At 40.0% G+C, this 14,007-nt stretch overlaps 1 protein-coding gene across 1 annotated transcript in view; it reads left to right on the top strand.

Moving 5' to 3' along the window:
* The window catches only part of LOC137522228 (uncharacterized), an 85,939-nt gene that overhangs the window by 46,433 nt on the left and 25,499 nt on the right, over positions 1–14,007 (top strand). Inside the window, exons 4-6 of the mRNA XM_068242261.1 lie at positions 7,166–7,279; positions 10,512–10,562; positions 13,469–13,615. Of these exons, the coding sequence (XP_068098362.1) occupies positions 7,166–7,279; positions 10,512–10,562; positions 13,469–13,615 (312 nt within the window). The remainder of the gene's footprint in view (positions 1–7,165; positions 7,280–10,511; positions 10,563–13,468; positions 13,616–14,007) is intronic.

Here is a 14,007-nt window from a genome sequence, read left to right as displayed (position 1 = left end):
GCCTCCGCAGCTTTTGCGATGGCGCAGGATGGCTGTCATGGGCGGGAGGATGCCGCAAGTATTATGGATTATGTATATACTTTCCTTTCATAGGTTGGATTTTTTCTTAAAGTTGTCAAAAACAATTAATAACTATTCTTTTCAAATACCTGTGAGTTAATCAAGATGGTTTGCTTCCACTCTGGTGACAGCAGCTTCTTTAACATAGTGAACACACTTCCATAACTTAAAGCCAATCTTTCAACCTTAAGGCTCATACACACATCAGACCATAGTCTTTAAAAAATGAAAGATCACAGACCAATTGTACCCCCTTTCATGTATAATGAGAGCCATACCTTCACAGTCTTTTCTATGGAGCTGAACTCCCCATCAGAAAAAAAATGTTTGCAAGATGCTGCACACACAGATGCTGTACTGACACAAAAGATCAGTCTCTGCAAAAGAACTGTTCCTGCCAAAGATCCCTTCCTGCAAATTGCATTCATAGTCTATGAGATCTACAGATCATCATACACACCTTGTTTAACTGACATTCATCTGCAGATCAGACAATCATCAGCAGATCTGAAAATCCATCCTGATGGATCTGATCTGCATATGAATGTCTGTTAAACAAGGTGTGTATTAGGATCTGCAGATCTCATAGACTATGAATGCATTTTGCAGGAACGAATCTTTTGCAGGAACAGATCTTTTGCAGAGACTGATTTTTTGAATGTGTACAGCATCTTTGTGTGCAGCATCTTGCAAAGATTTCTGTCTGATGGGGAGTTCAGATCCATAGAATAGACTCTGTAGGTAGGGCTCTCATACTATATGGAAGGGGGTAAAATTGGTCTGTTATCTTTCATTTTCAAAAGACTATGGTCTGATGTGTGTATGTGGCTTTACACTCTTTACTCTACAATTTGACATTTCAAATGATAATCACGAGCAACGCTGTAAGATGTAATCAAAGTTCGTGCACTGTTGTGTAAAATATTGAAGAATTCACCCGTTCATTACAATTCCACAAACAATGTAGTCTAACTAAGATGTAAGGTTTAAAGAGAACCAGAGATGAAGCACGCTCATGTATTTGATCATAAACATCAGTGGGAATATGACACTAAACACCTACCCTGCTTTTAGTTTCTTTCTTCTCAGCTCAATGACTCTGTTATCAGCTGCGATAAGAAACCATGACTGAGCCTTCAATCAAGGTTTGACCTGGAATCAGATTAGCTGAGTCCGCCTGCTGTGAAGTCATTACAAGCCTTAGGCAACAGCAAACACTCCCTTCTCATCACAGCCCTCCCTCATGCTTTGTATGCAAAGCAGGAAGGCAGAGCCAGGAGAGGAGGGCTTGTAATGAATTCACAGCAGACGTACTCAGCTAATCTGATTCCAGGTCAAACCTTGACTGAAGGCTCAGTCATGGTTTCTTATCGCAGCTGCTAACAGAGTAATTGAGCAGAGAAGGAAGAAAATAAAAGCAGGGTAGGTGTTTGCTGTCATATTCCCACTGATGTCTATGATAAAATACATGAGGGTGTTTCATCTCTGGTTCTCTTTAAGCAAAACATTATTCAACACACCAAAGACAAACATAGTAAATAATACCTGATTCAATGTATGAATGGAGAAAAAAGAAAAATCGCCATCTCTGCTTTCTAGGTTTGAAGATGAAAGTACAATGAGAAGCATATGGATTAATCATTTTTCAATTATAGTGGTTGCCTGTCACTTTTTCCACTTATCTGATACTTTCAGCAAAAACCTATCAAGAATAATCTAAAACTGATGATTTGAAACAAGTCAGATTGAATTAGCTGGATACTTGTTTCAGATGTTTGACTCAGTCAGTCCAATATCAAATGAAAGGATTGGCACCGCTGTCTAGTATCCAAAGCTCTTGTAATGACACCCAAGTGGCAGCAGTGACAAAGTGCTGTTTCTTGAAAAAAAAGTTAACAAACTACTGAAAAGGTGTTTTATGCAATTCCATAAAGTTTTTTTACAGGAACAGCACTCTGTCACTGCTGCCACTTGGGTGTCATTAAAAGAGCTTTGGATACTAGACAGCGGTGCCAATCCTTTCAGTTGATATTGGACTGTACTCCCCAGGGGGCAATGGGGAGAAATCAACAGCACGCTGCATCTCCCTATTGGCACGGTGCTCACTCTCATCTGTTTGTGACTCAGTCAGTACTGCATCCAGACAGATTGGAAAAAGTATCCGGCAACTGGTGTTGTCTACAAGTAAACAGTAACACCCATATGCCTCTAATTATAAATAACCTTTCATGCAAACACAATGGTGCAACAGGAATAGCAGTCATGACCATACCGGCCTGTCCTCATCTCACCTGTCTGTTATGCATGTAATACCTTTGTACACGCATTAACCACAGTAAGCAGACCTGGTGCTTCTTCTTAATTCTTCATTGCCTAAAGGGGTTAATTTTGGGGAAATTAGAACTACAGAACTTTGGAAGAGTTAATAATGTTGGTCTGATGACATGTAGAATGTTGTACAAAATAACCTTCCTTCTATCCCCCTTTAAAAAATTGTGTTTCACTTCCTGAAAAGTTGATTGTTTGGCTGTCGTTTGTGCCTGACCTGTACGTGTATATGTGCAATAAAAGGGTTTTTGCAAATTGAAATCTCATTTCCTCTCATTCAAATGGTCCATATACTAGTATACAAATTACGTTTTCATCCAAGTTGTCCAATATTACACAGTTTCGTACAGACACTGATTTACGCTTCAAAATTAAAGAGGAACTCCAACCACAATTGCAATTACATCCTAAATAGTGCCTGATACCCAATTGTACATGAGAAATCAAATTAATTTAAGAAATATACCGTCAGGGTGCGCTGTATGAATGAATGATATTGACCTCTACTCAATTATCTTTATCAAACACTTTACAAAACATTAAAAAATGTACTGTATGTTTATGTGGAAAATCTCCTTTGGAATTCAGTAAGGTGTTACTGATTTCTTGAAAGTCTTGTCGATAAAACATTACAGAAATATATAACACCTTAGTGAATTCAACATTACATTTAAACCATGAGGTACATTATTAAACGTTCTGAAAAGTTTTTCAGTAAGCTTAATGAATTTAGGACACTGTGTTCAGAACCCCATTCCGCCCACAAGAAAAGTACATACTGTTGGGCACAGCTGCTACAAGGTGCTCCAGCACCCAAGGCTGAAACACCAAAGTGCTGCCCTCCATCCCTCCCCCCCAGCCGTCACACACTGATTGCTATTGCACTAAGAGGCCCCTCCCCCATCCCTCCAACCCCAGCCGTCACACACTGATTGCTATTACACTAAGAGGCCCCTCCAAAATCCCTCCCACCCCAGCCGTCACACAATGATTGCTATTACACTAAGAGGCCCCTCCTCCATCCCTCCCACCCCAGCCTTCACACACTGATTGCTATTACACTAAGATGAGATGCAGGGCCCCTAAACTCCTTTATCTCTAGTGATCTGGCTTAGTCACTGCCATATATCTCCTTTTCTTATTTATCTCTGCTTCAGACACCATAGGGGAATGATAGCTGAGTCAGTTGTGCACCCCCTCCTAAACTGAACCCTAAAGCTGTAGGCTCTGCTCAGCCCTGCTCTTGCCAGTTTCCTTTGTCAAACTTATCGCATTGTAGGAAACAGCTGTTCATAGCAGTTTACAAAGAAGAAAACCATGCAGCCGCTACATCAACTGCCAACAGTACATATGTTTAATGGAGTTCCTCTTTAAATAAGTGCAATGAAATGTGAAAATACAGGCCAGTGTGTACTGGCCCATAATCCAATGGAGCATTTTTGCTTGTTTAATAAAGTTGACCACTTCAACCCCTGGCATAAAATTTTGGCTCTGGCAAGGACAATACAACAGGGCTCTACCTACCAATATATGACAATTAATCTCAGTAGGTAAGTAAATAAAGTAATCTAAAAGGTTTTCATATGAATCGATCAGCGTCCAAATGTATAGTTCAAAGACACCAATCCTCAGAGCTGTTGTGCATCTGAACCAAGTACCAGAACTTCCTCCAGAATTGTTAAGCCTCTGACAATTACAGTAAACCAGAGAAGAAGCACGCTCATGTATGTTATCATAAATATCAGTGGGAACATGACAGTAATCACCTACCCTGCTTTTACTTTCTTTCTTCTCTGCTCAATTACTCTGTTAGCAGCTGCGATAAGAAACCATGACTGAGCCTTCAGTCAAGGTTTGACCTGGAATCAGATTAGCTGAGTCCGCCTGCTGTGAAGTCATTACAATCCTTAGGCAACACCAAACACTCCCTTCTCATCACAGCCCTCCCTGATGCTGTATATGCAAAGCAGGAAGGCAGAGCCAGGAGAGGAGGGCTTGTAATGACTTCACAGCAGGCGGACTCAGCTATGATGATTCCAGGTCAAACCTTGAAGTCATGGTTTCTTATCGCAGATACTAACAGAGTAATTGAGCAGAGAAGAAAGAAACTAAAAGCAGGGTAGGTGTTTACTGTCATGTTCCCACTGATATTTATGGTAAAATACATGAGGGTGCTTCAACTCTGGTTCTCTTGAAGTACGCATTCTACTAATGTGAACATCAGATGCTGGAGAAATACCAGCATATGCTGGAGAGATACGTAGAAAGTGCACTTCTCTTAAATAAGACTTAACATGGCATAAGGAAGTTAAATAAAACAGTACCAGAGTTGAAGGAGGCCGAGGACAGTGGCGTGTGATTGATCCATGAGCATGGGGATGGAATAAAATAATCAGGAACTGCTTTTACATAAATATTAATAGAGAAGTAGGCCTGGTGCATATTTTACAGACTAAATAAAACTGGACAACACTATGCTTTTGTAGAAGTGAGCAACAGGTGGCGTGAGCTGCATGGTGGAAACACAAAGAAGATTTGCTACACCAAATGAAGAATTACAGACATGCGACACTTAAATGCAACAGGTAGTTATAGCATCCAAACATTTCAATACTAAACATACATGTCAACCTCAAGCTCTTACACAAAATCGGACCCTTCAGCCAATTTGAATTTCGAAAATTTATCATTTTTTTTATTTGGGACACATTAAAACCACTACCAACTCCAAAAGTCACTTTGCAATTCAAACCTATCTCACAAGGGAAAGCATATGAGTAGAGTGACAGCTGTAGATACCATATAAATGTGTAGGGGAGGGAATAAGAGTATAAGTGAATTATTTAAAATGTAAAATTACACAACATTTATTATACAGCAGGAGTCTCAAACTCACGGCACGCAGGCGATTTGCAGCCCTCAGTACAATATTTTGTGGCCCGCGCCAGCAAAAGACACGCTAAAGCTAACTATTTTTGCCTATTTTAAATTATAGTTTGCTACAGTGCTCCTAAGTAATCCGCCGTAAAATGAGTGCTGCAGAGCCCCCAAATCCCCCGGGGACAAATCCGCCAGCATTTCCGGGAAAGGGCAGATCTTTTAAATTCATCTCTGCCCCTCCTGACGTCAATTGCAGCCGTTCGCTGCCTCTGCCCACCCCTCTCACTCTTCATTACAGTGAGAGGGGCGGGCAGAAGCGGCGATCCACCTCCAGGAAATGTCAGCGGATTGCCCCCCCCCCACCCCCTCCCCACGGGGGATTTGTGGACTCTGCAGCTCACGTTTTGTGGCATGGACACGGCAGATTACTTGTAGTGGGAGCACTGAAGGGAATTATAAGGTAAAATAGGCAAAATATTTTGCTTCAGTGTGTCACTAATAATCAATGCAAGATAGGGCATCATAACAGCTGTATGGGAAGACATTTGAGGAAATTTTGTAGGAAATCCCTTATGCGGCCCAGCATCATCCTGACTTTCCCTCCTGCGGCCCACAGGTTAATTGAGTTAGAGACCCCTGCTATTCATTAGTATAACGGTAAATGTATATTATCATGGATTTCCTAAATACCAGAAAAAGTTATGAAAAATTTCAATAACAATAAAAGTAGACCAAAAAGTTAGAAAACATAACTACAACAACCAACCGACACCATAAAAAAAAAAAAAAAAAAAAAAAAAATTATATATGTTAATATAATTATATATACATAAAATAATCAAAGTGCTTTTAAACGAAAGTTTAAGTTTACCAAACTACGATTTAACGTTAAGAACGGCATTTACATACACACGGTGATTTAACGTTTAAAGTTATTTGCCAATCAAGCATCTTAAATTTCGCTTAAAATGTACAAGCATTAATTTAAACTGCTAATTTAAACGATTGTTTACGTTTTGTATAACAAATGATTTCGTTTAAATGGGTGCACATGTGAGTTGTGTACTTTATCTTTTAACTTTTTCACTGGTCGCAACACATAGATACTCATTAAATAATTTAAATTAGTTGTTTTAGACGATATTATTAAACGGACGTTTAAGTTTTCTAAAAATGTAAGTTTCGTTTAAAAGTAAACCCCCAAAAAGAAAGTACATATTTCCGTTTATTTTTATGCATTTTCAAACCTCTGTTTACAGTTTAAATTTTTATTTCAACACAAAGTACCTTTTGATTTCTAACGATAATTTCTGTTTCAAATACTATCGTTATCGTCTAAATCTTCTCTCTATTTACTAATTTTTATTTACGTTTATAATTGTTGGTCGCTACAGCACACTATTTACCGTTTAAATTAATGCATTTATCAAACGTTAATTATTGATTACATAAACATAAACTTACATTAAGTTTTAAAAAAATAAATCTTTATTAAGTCGTTATTATGTATTTAAAAATTTTCAAACGACATTTTAATGGAAAAATACCTTTTAAATTTTTTTTTAAACGTTAAATGAGTTTTCCGTTTAATCCTGGCGCCCTTTTTTCCCGTCGCCCGTTTTTAACGTACGCAGTGTTCTAGCTCCTCCTCACTTAGGAAGGAAACAGCACCATCTAGTGTCTTCTTAAGGTGCCTGAGACAGTTCTGCACGGAGTTCTACAAATCTACCAGAGTTTTGTCTCAGACACTCGTGATAAATCTGGCCCATTGTTTTAATTCAGTGTCTGTGAATTTTGGTTTAGGGGTGTGCATTACTATTGACTTTGTACTGCTCTGCTTTTTCTTCATCTGCACAAACATGCAAATTAAAACTGGTTTTCATCTGTTATTTTGCAGGTTACTCTATACTATGTTACAGCTGTAGTTCATTAGTAGAACTAGAAAATTGTGAAACGGTGACCTGCCCAGATGGTTTCCAATGTTCAGCCACAAAAACAGAAAACCAAGATGGTAAAAACTCATGGAAACATCATACTGCTAAAATGTCTGTAGATGGTCTGCTTAATTTCACGTATGAGAAAACCTTTCCTCTAGTCAGTTTCTACTTTATATACCTCTAATCCATGGTGCTGATAATAAAGAAATTGTATGGTTAATAAATTGCACTTGCAATGTTATCAAATATATAAAACAAATATAAATGCATACAATACACACTTTATGTTTCAATAGTATTTATTAACCACTTTACCCCCACCCGTACGGATTTCTCCGTCCCTTTTTCCATCCTTTAACCCCCAGGGACGGAGAAATCCGTACTTTGCGCACTCCCGCCGCTACCCGTGCTCCCGCTCGTAAACACGCCGCCCGCCGCTAGTAAACACGCCGCCGCCCGCTCGCCCGGAGATCAATGAACGGGAAAATCCATTCCCGTTCGTTGATCTAAGCCCCACAATGATCCGCTGCTCTCCGATGGGCAGCGCGATCATTGTGAAAAGATACAGCCTCCAAGTACTTCCTCCAAGCTTCCGGAAGGACGCTTGGAGGTCGCATTAAAACAAAAAGTTACTGTGGCCATCTTGTGGCCAAATAGTAAAACTACACCCTACAAATTACTTTTACACAAAAAATTAACTCATTACCTCCCACACTCCCAATTTTTTTTTTTTTTGTAATTAAAAAAAAAATTAAAAAATGTACAATAAAAAAAAATACATAAATAGTTACCTTAGGGACTGAACTTTTTAAATATTTATGTCAGGAGGGTACAACACTGTTACTTTATAAACTATGGGCTTGTAATTAGGGATGGACGCAAAACTGAAAAAAATGCACCTTTATTTCCAAATAAAATATTGGCGCCAAACATTGTGATAGGGACATAATTTAAACATTTTTATAACCGGGACAAAAGGGCAAATACATTTCATGGGTTTTAATTACAGTAGCATGCATTATTTAAAAACTATAATGGCCGAAAACTGAAAAATAATTAATTTTTTTCCCACATTTTTCCTATTTTTCCATTAAAACACATTTAGAATAAAATAATTCTTGGCATAATGTCCCACCTAAAGAAAGCCTAATTGGTGGCGGAAAAAACAAGATATAGTTCATTTCATTGCGATAAGTAATAATAAAGTTATAGACGAATGAGTGGAAGGAGCGCTGAAAGGTGAAAATTGCTCTGGTGGTCAGGGGGTAAAACCCCTCAGTGGTGAAGTGGTTAAAGAAAGGTTCTCTTATTATTATTATTTTTTTTTAAAGTAATGAATACAACATTTAAGAATTTAATAGTCACATCTTAAAATATAAACATCAATGAAGGAAAAAGCTCCATAAAACAACAAAGCACATACTGTTTACTTTCAACATAATGTGCAGAATAAGATAAATTCACAGGGGACCACTGCCAGGTGGAACTATAGACAAGGCCACACATAGTCAAATGGGGGTTGCTGTTTTAACTTCAACTCCCTGCTCCTGTGGTAACCAAACCGGTGATCTTGCATTAGCATAACCAGCACCTTTACCTGCTGAGCCACAGGAGAAGTTACTAAACAAAATCTGAACAATCTATTTGAACAGCATTACGGAGCAGTGGATACAACTCTTGCAATGTGCAGATCAGAATTTAGGGCCCAAATGCTCAATGCTCTCTTTGTTCACTCTTCCTCATGTGGTCTTAAAAGTGGCTCAACACTTAAGGTACCAGACTCCCATGTGTGTTTTCTAGGGTTTCCTAGATGACCCTAGGAAAGACTTTACTCCCGGGTCTCCCAGAGACTCCTTTCCTACCATACTGTACCTACTATGACCTCCAATAGAGAAAGGACTATAAGACCATCAGGAGGAACTTCTAGAGTCCAGAGGACAGTTCCAATGCACACTATTATCGGGAGAGAGGAGGGGTCACCTCCTTTCCTCCAAAGAAGAGAAGTAGGAAAGAGGAAAAGGAAGGAAAAGAGTAAGAGAAAAAAGTTAGTATGAAGAGAATGGTATGCCTGGCAGGTGACTATTGCATCTAGGTCTGATACATCTAAGATAGCAGACAGAGGTACAGGGAGGTCAGAGCTCAGATAGCTGTTCTAATAAGGCAACCATGTTTTCTCAAAAAGGTCAAGTTTGTCATCCTTGATCGCTTTCATTTCATCAAAATAGCCACCACCAATCTATTTCTGACATTCTCAATATTGAGTTTGGCAGATTTCCATGCTGTGGCAATCGTTAATTTGGTAGCCAATAATATATAACTGAGTAATTAAAATTTGGTATTTGACAGTTGAGGTGGCTTTTTCCCCAACAACGATGTAGTGAGGGCTATAGGGACACTATAATCTGTGAAGTTCATATTATTTGATAAATTCTAGTCCAAAAGTGACAGATTCTAGGACAGATCGACCAGGTTTGGAAAAAGGTGCCTCTCAACCTACATGTACGAAAGCCTCAATCAATTTTTGCAGGATAAAATTTGGCTCGACAGTCCATGGTTAACATCACCACAACATCAGTTTATATTGAATTTCCACTAAAGTTGAGCTGATTGACATTCTAGGCACCTCTTTACAGATAAAATTAAGATCCATAATATAAAAAAGAAGACTCTATTATGTCTTCCCATTTGGTAAAGAAGATTACCCAGAGAGCGGTAACATTCGTAAAGGAGGGCAGTAAGGCCTGGGAAGGAAGAGTCTGCTTTTGCTTTTTTCAATGTTTTCTATAAATAATTCCAAGCATTTATTTGTAAATATTACAATAATATACCCTCAAGGCATACATATATAAAAAGTCCCTATGGTAAGAACTCATGTATGCTCTCATGGGGGGGGGGGGGGGGGGTGTAGAAGGGTTTATTATACTATAGAACATTTATTTTTTATGTGTTTTAATGTATTTTTCATTTCATTTTACCATTTTTTCACTAGATGTCCCCATACTTTTTCCTGTGTATTTAAAATAGTACACCGGAAGTGAGTTTATCTATGCCCTGGGGACTTTCGCCTGCCGTTCGTGCAGATAGTGGTTAAATGATGATTTTATTATTATTATTTTGTATTTATGAAGCACCAACATCTTCTGCAGTGCTTTACAGAGTATATAAAGTCTTGTCATCAACTGCCTGTTAGAGGAGCTCACAATTTAATAATTTTAGGTAAACAGTTTTATAGATAACTCTTGATGATTTTGCTTATTTTCTGGATTTTGCTGTGCCTGTTGATTTCTAACCAAAAATCTGCCTTAGTTGTTCCACCACAGACTGGACAGACTTCGTCTATGAACACGACTGGAGAGGGTGAGCACAACCCTTTTGTTTCTACTTCCCCTCTGGCAATGTTTCCCTCCCAGCCGTCCGTACACGAACATTTAGCAGTCTCCCAGAAAAGTGCACAACCAGCATCATTTTCTGACATTAGCTCGGACTGTTCACAGTCTCTTACCCTAATGCTGGACCCAAAAACTATATGGACTTCATCATATATATGTTTGTTGTTTTGAATGTTTTGAAAATGAAAAATAATATTATTAACAATGTTAATGAGTGCAGGCAATGGCGGTTTTCAAGCCCATATGGTTAGGCTGAGGTAGCTCAATGACAGAAAAACAGTGACTGTCCAGCTGATCAAATTTGGTCTGTCCACAATGAAGCAACAATCTTATTATCTTGGGTATGCCCCCCCCCCCCCCCCAACACACTCATATAGCCGGCGGTCATTGCTTCATTGTGATATGCAAGCCCCTTCACCACGGCAAGGTAACGATCACAAAGGGGAATTGACACATGTACATGCCTTTTGTTTTGTCGTTGCAGCCGCAGTGCAGCCAGAAAAATTAGGCAGCCATGTACACGCACCAGAAAAAATATTATTCTTTTTTTTAGCAAAATTCAGGAATCCACCTGGAGTCCTGGACCCTGTTGGTGGTGGCGGAGAAGGCAGTCAAGTGACCTGAAGGCAGAGATGCTGTGTGGGGACTGACTTAGTCTTGGGGCGGGCAGTCACACGGTGTGCAGGCAGAGATGCTGTGTGAGTGGGGACTGACTTAGTCGTGGAACAGGCAGTAGCCCTCTGGGATCCATGCCTCATTCATTTTAATAAAGGTGAGGTACTGAAAACTTTTTTTACCTAGGCGACTTCTCTTCTCGCTGACAATGCCTCCAGCTGCACTAAAGATCCTTTCTAGGACGCTGGAGGCAGGGCAAGCCAGAAGTTGGATGGCAAATTGTGAAAGCTCTGGCCACAGGTCAAGCCTGCTCACCCAGTAGTCCAGGGGTTCATTGCTGCTCAGACTTTTGATGGTTCTTTAACTACCATTGTTAAAGCTTACATCTATTTTTTTAAATTAGTTTTTCTGCTGTTTGTGCAGTTCCTTCAATAAGAATCTGTTATGGAAGCAGGGACATTGCTAGCCCCAATGATGAGTGGCACGTGCCCTGGATCTATTCTGGGGTGCCCCAGATGTCCCCTAGGCAGTCCGCTGTGGTGCTTCAATGGCGGGCATGCTGGGAGCTGTGGTGCATCAATCAGGGTTATGCTGGGTGCTGTGGTGCCTCTTTGTGGGCATACTGGGTGCTGTGGCGCCATGCTGGGTGCTGTGATGCCTTTACGAGGGCATGCAGGGAGCTGTGGTGTCTCAATGGAAGTCCCGTGGGAGCATGAGAGGAGGTCCACTAGAAGGTCAGGGGATGCTATGAGGGAACTGCCAGATACCCTAGAGGCTGGTCAGCCCGCTCGCCCAGCAAAATTCCAGACTAGCCAGCGCAAAAGCCAGGTAACTCTGCCTAGTTATGGTCGTACTCGCTATGGGTTCGCGGTTCGCTGCGAACGCGAACCGCTGAGATTTCCGTGAACAAGTTTGCAGGCGAATTGTTCAGGCCATCTCTAGTTGCAGGCCTCATTCTCTGTATGATTGTTCCTTTCCAATCATTCATGTGATTGATTGGAAATGATTACTGGATGTAAATCCCTTAAATAGGATGGCTATATGGGCACATACATGGCAGATGAAATTCAACGTTGACAAATGTAAAGTCATGCATTTTGGACGTACTAATGGTCTAGCACCATACAAAATAAATGGGATACAGTTGGGGACATCAAACTTGGAGAAGGACTTAGGAGTACTCATTGACAACAAGTTAAATAATCATACTCAATGCCAAGCCGCTGCAGCTAAAGCTAACAAAATTTTGGGATGCATTAAAAGGGAAATAAAAACTCGAGATGCTAGCATAATATTGCCCCTGTTTAACTCTCTAGTAAGGCCACATCTGGAATATGGAATTCAGTTCTGGGCACCACATTACAAAAAAGATATTGCAGTTTTAGAGCAGGTGCAGACAAACAACAAAATTGATACGTGGGATGGAAGGTCTCACTTATCAAGAAAGGTTAGATAAACTGGGTTTATTTAGTCTAGAGAAAAGACGCCTTAGATGGGATCTAATTAACATGTATAAATACATCAGAGGGCAATATAATAGCTTGGCGGATGAGCTTTTTGTCCCTAGGCCTTCTCAAAGGACTAGAGGACATGATCTGCGCATGGAGGAAAAACGTTTTAGCCATTTATTTAGGAAAGGGTTCTTTACAGTTAGAGTGATTAAGATGTGGAATGCATTGCCACAGGAAGTCGTTATGGCAAACTCTATACCTGCATTTAAAGGGGGCTTAGATGCTTTCCTTGCATTGAAAGACATCCATGGCTACAATTACTAGGTAATGCCTAATGATGTTGATCCAGGGATTTTATCTGATTGCCATCTGGAGTTGGGAAGGAATTTTTCCCTTTAGGGGCTAATTGGACCATGCCTTGTAAGGGTTTTTTCGCCTTCCTCTGGATCAACAGGGATATGTGAGGGAGCAGGCTGGTGTTGTACTTTATACTGGTTGAACTCGATGGACGTATGTCTTTTTTCAACCAAAATAACTATGTAACTATGTAAATAGTCCAACCAGATTGACAGTATCGATCCAAAAATTGGACGTATTCCATTAATTTGATTGGATTGGTTAGGAGATTTTTGTCTATTAGTGGAGTTTCCAATCGATCGTACACATGATCAGATCCAAACAAGTAACGTACTTGTAAGTAGGGGACCACCTGTATGAGATGATGGTGACAGTGCTAGTTTTATCATGTTGTCGTTCATGATATTTTGTTTTTTACTTACTATATTATTAACTCTCATCTATATAACAGGTAATTTACTTATTCAGGACTTTGAGAGAAAATGCCTACCGCAATTTAGATGTAACTTTCTTGGAAGTTACACTATTGATAAAGTAAGGACATGGATGACAACCACCTGCTGTGACACTGACCTATGTGTTGCCCCAGAACCTGAAGGTAACATTTTATATATTTATTTATTTATGTATTTATTTATTACCCATTGTTGTCTGAGAAATCTATACTGCCAATGGTATATACTTGTTAACACCCCCTTGTGATATTCAAGGGTGTAAATACATCCATCTGGGCCCCCCAGCAAACACAACAATCTTGAGGCCTCCTGAAGCACTCAGCTCCCACCGCCTCCCCTCCCGTCCCTATGGCTATGAAGTCCACCCCTCCTTCCTCTCCTCCTCCTCCTGGCAGCCAGCTGATCTGCTGCTTACCCCACTCATAATGCATGTCATGTATTCAGGTGCGAGAGGAGGCAAGCACAGAGCAAGTTGCTGCCAGAAGGAAGAAAAGATCTAGAGCAACAAGAGCTGGTTAATATGATTTGCACAGCT

This window comes from Hyperolius riggenbachi, chromosome 6, assembly GCF_040937935.1.
Source record: "Hyperolius riggenbachi isolate aHypRig1 chromosome 6, aHypRig1.pri, whole genome shotgun sequence".
In the NCBI taxonomy this organism is placed as follows: Eukaryota; Metazoa; Chordata; class Amphibia; order Anura; family Hyperoliidae; genus Hyperolius; species Hyperolius riggenbachi.
Note: the sequence above shows the minus strand (reverse complement) of the source record. Positions and strands in the feature narration are given on the sequence as shown.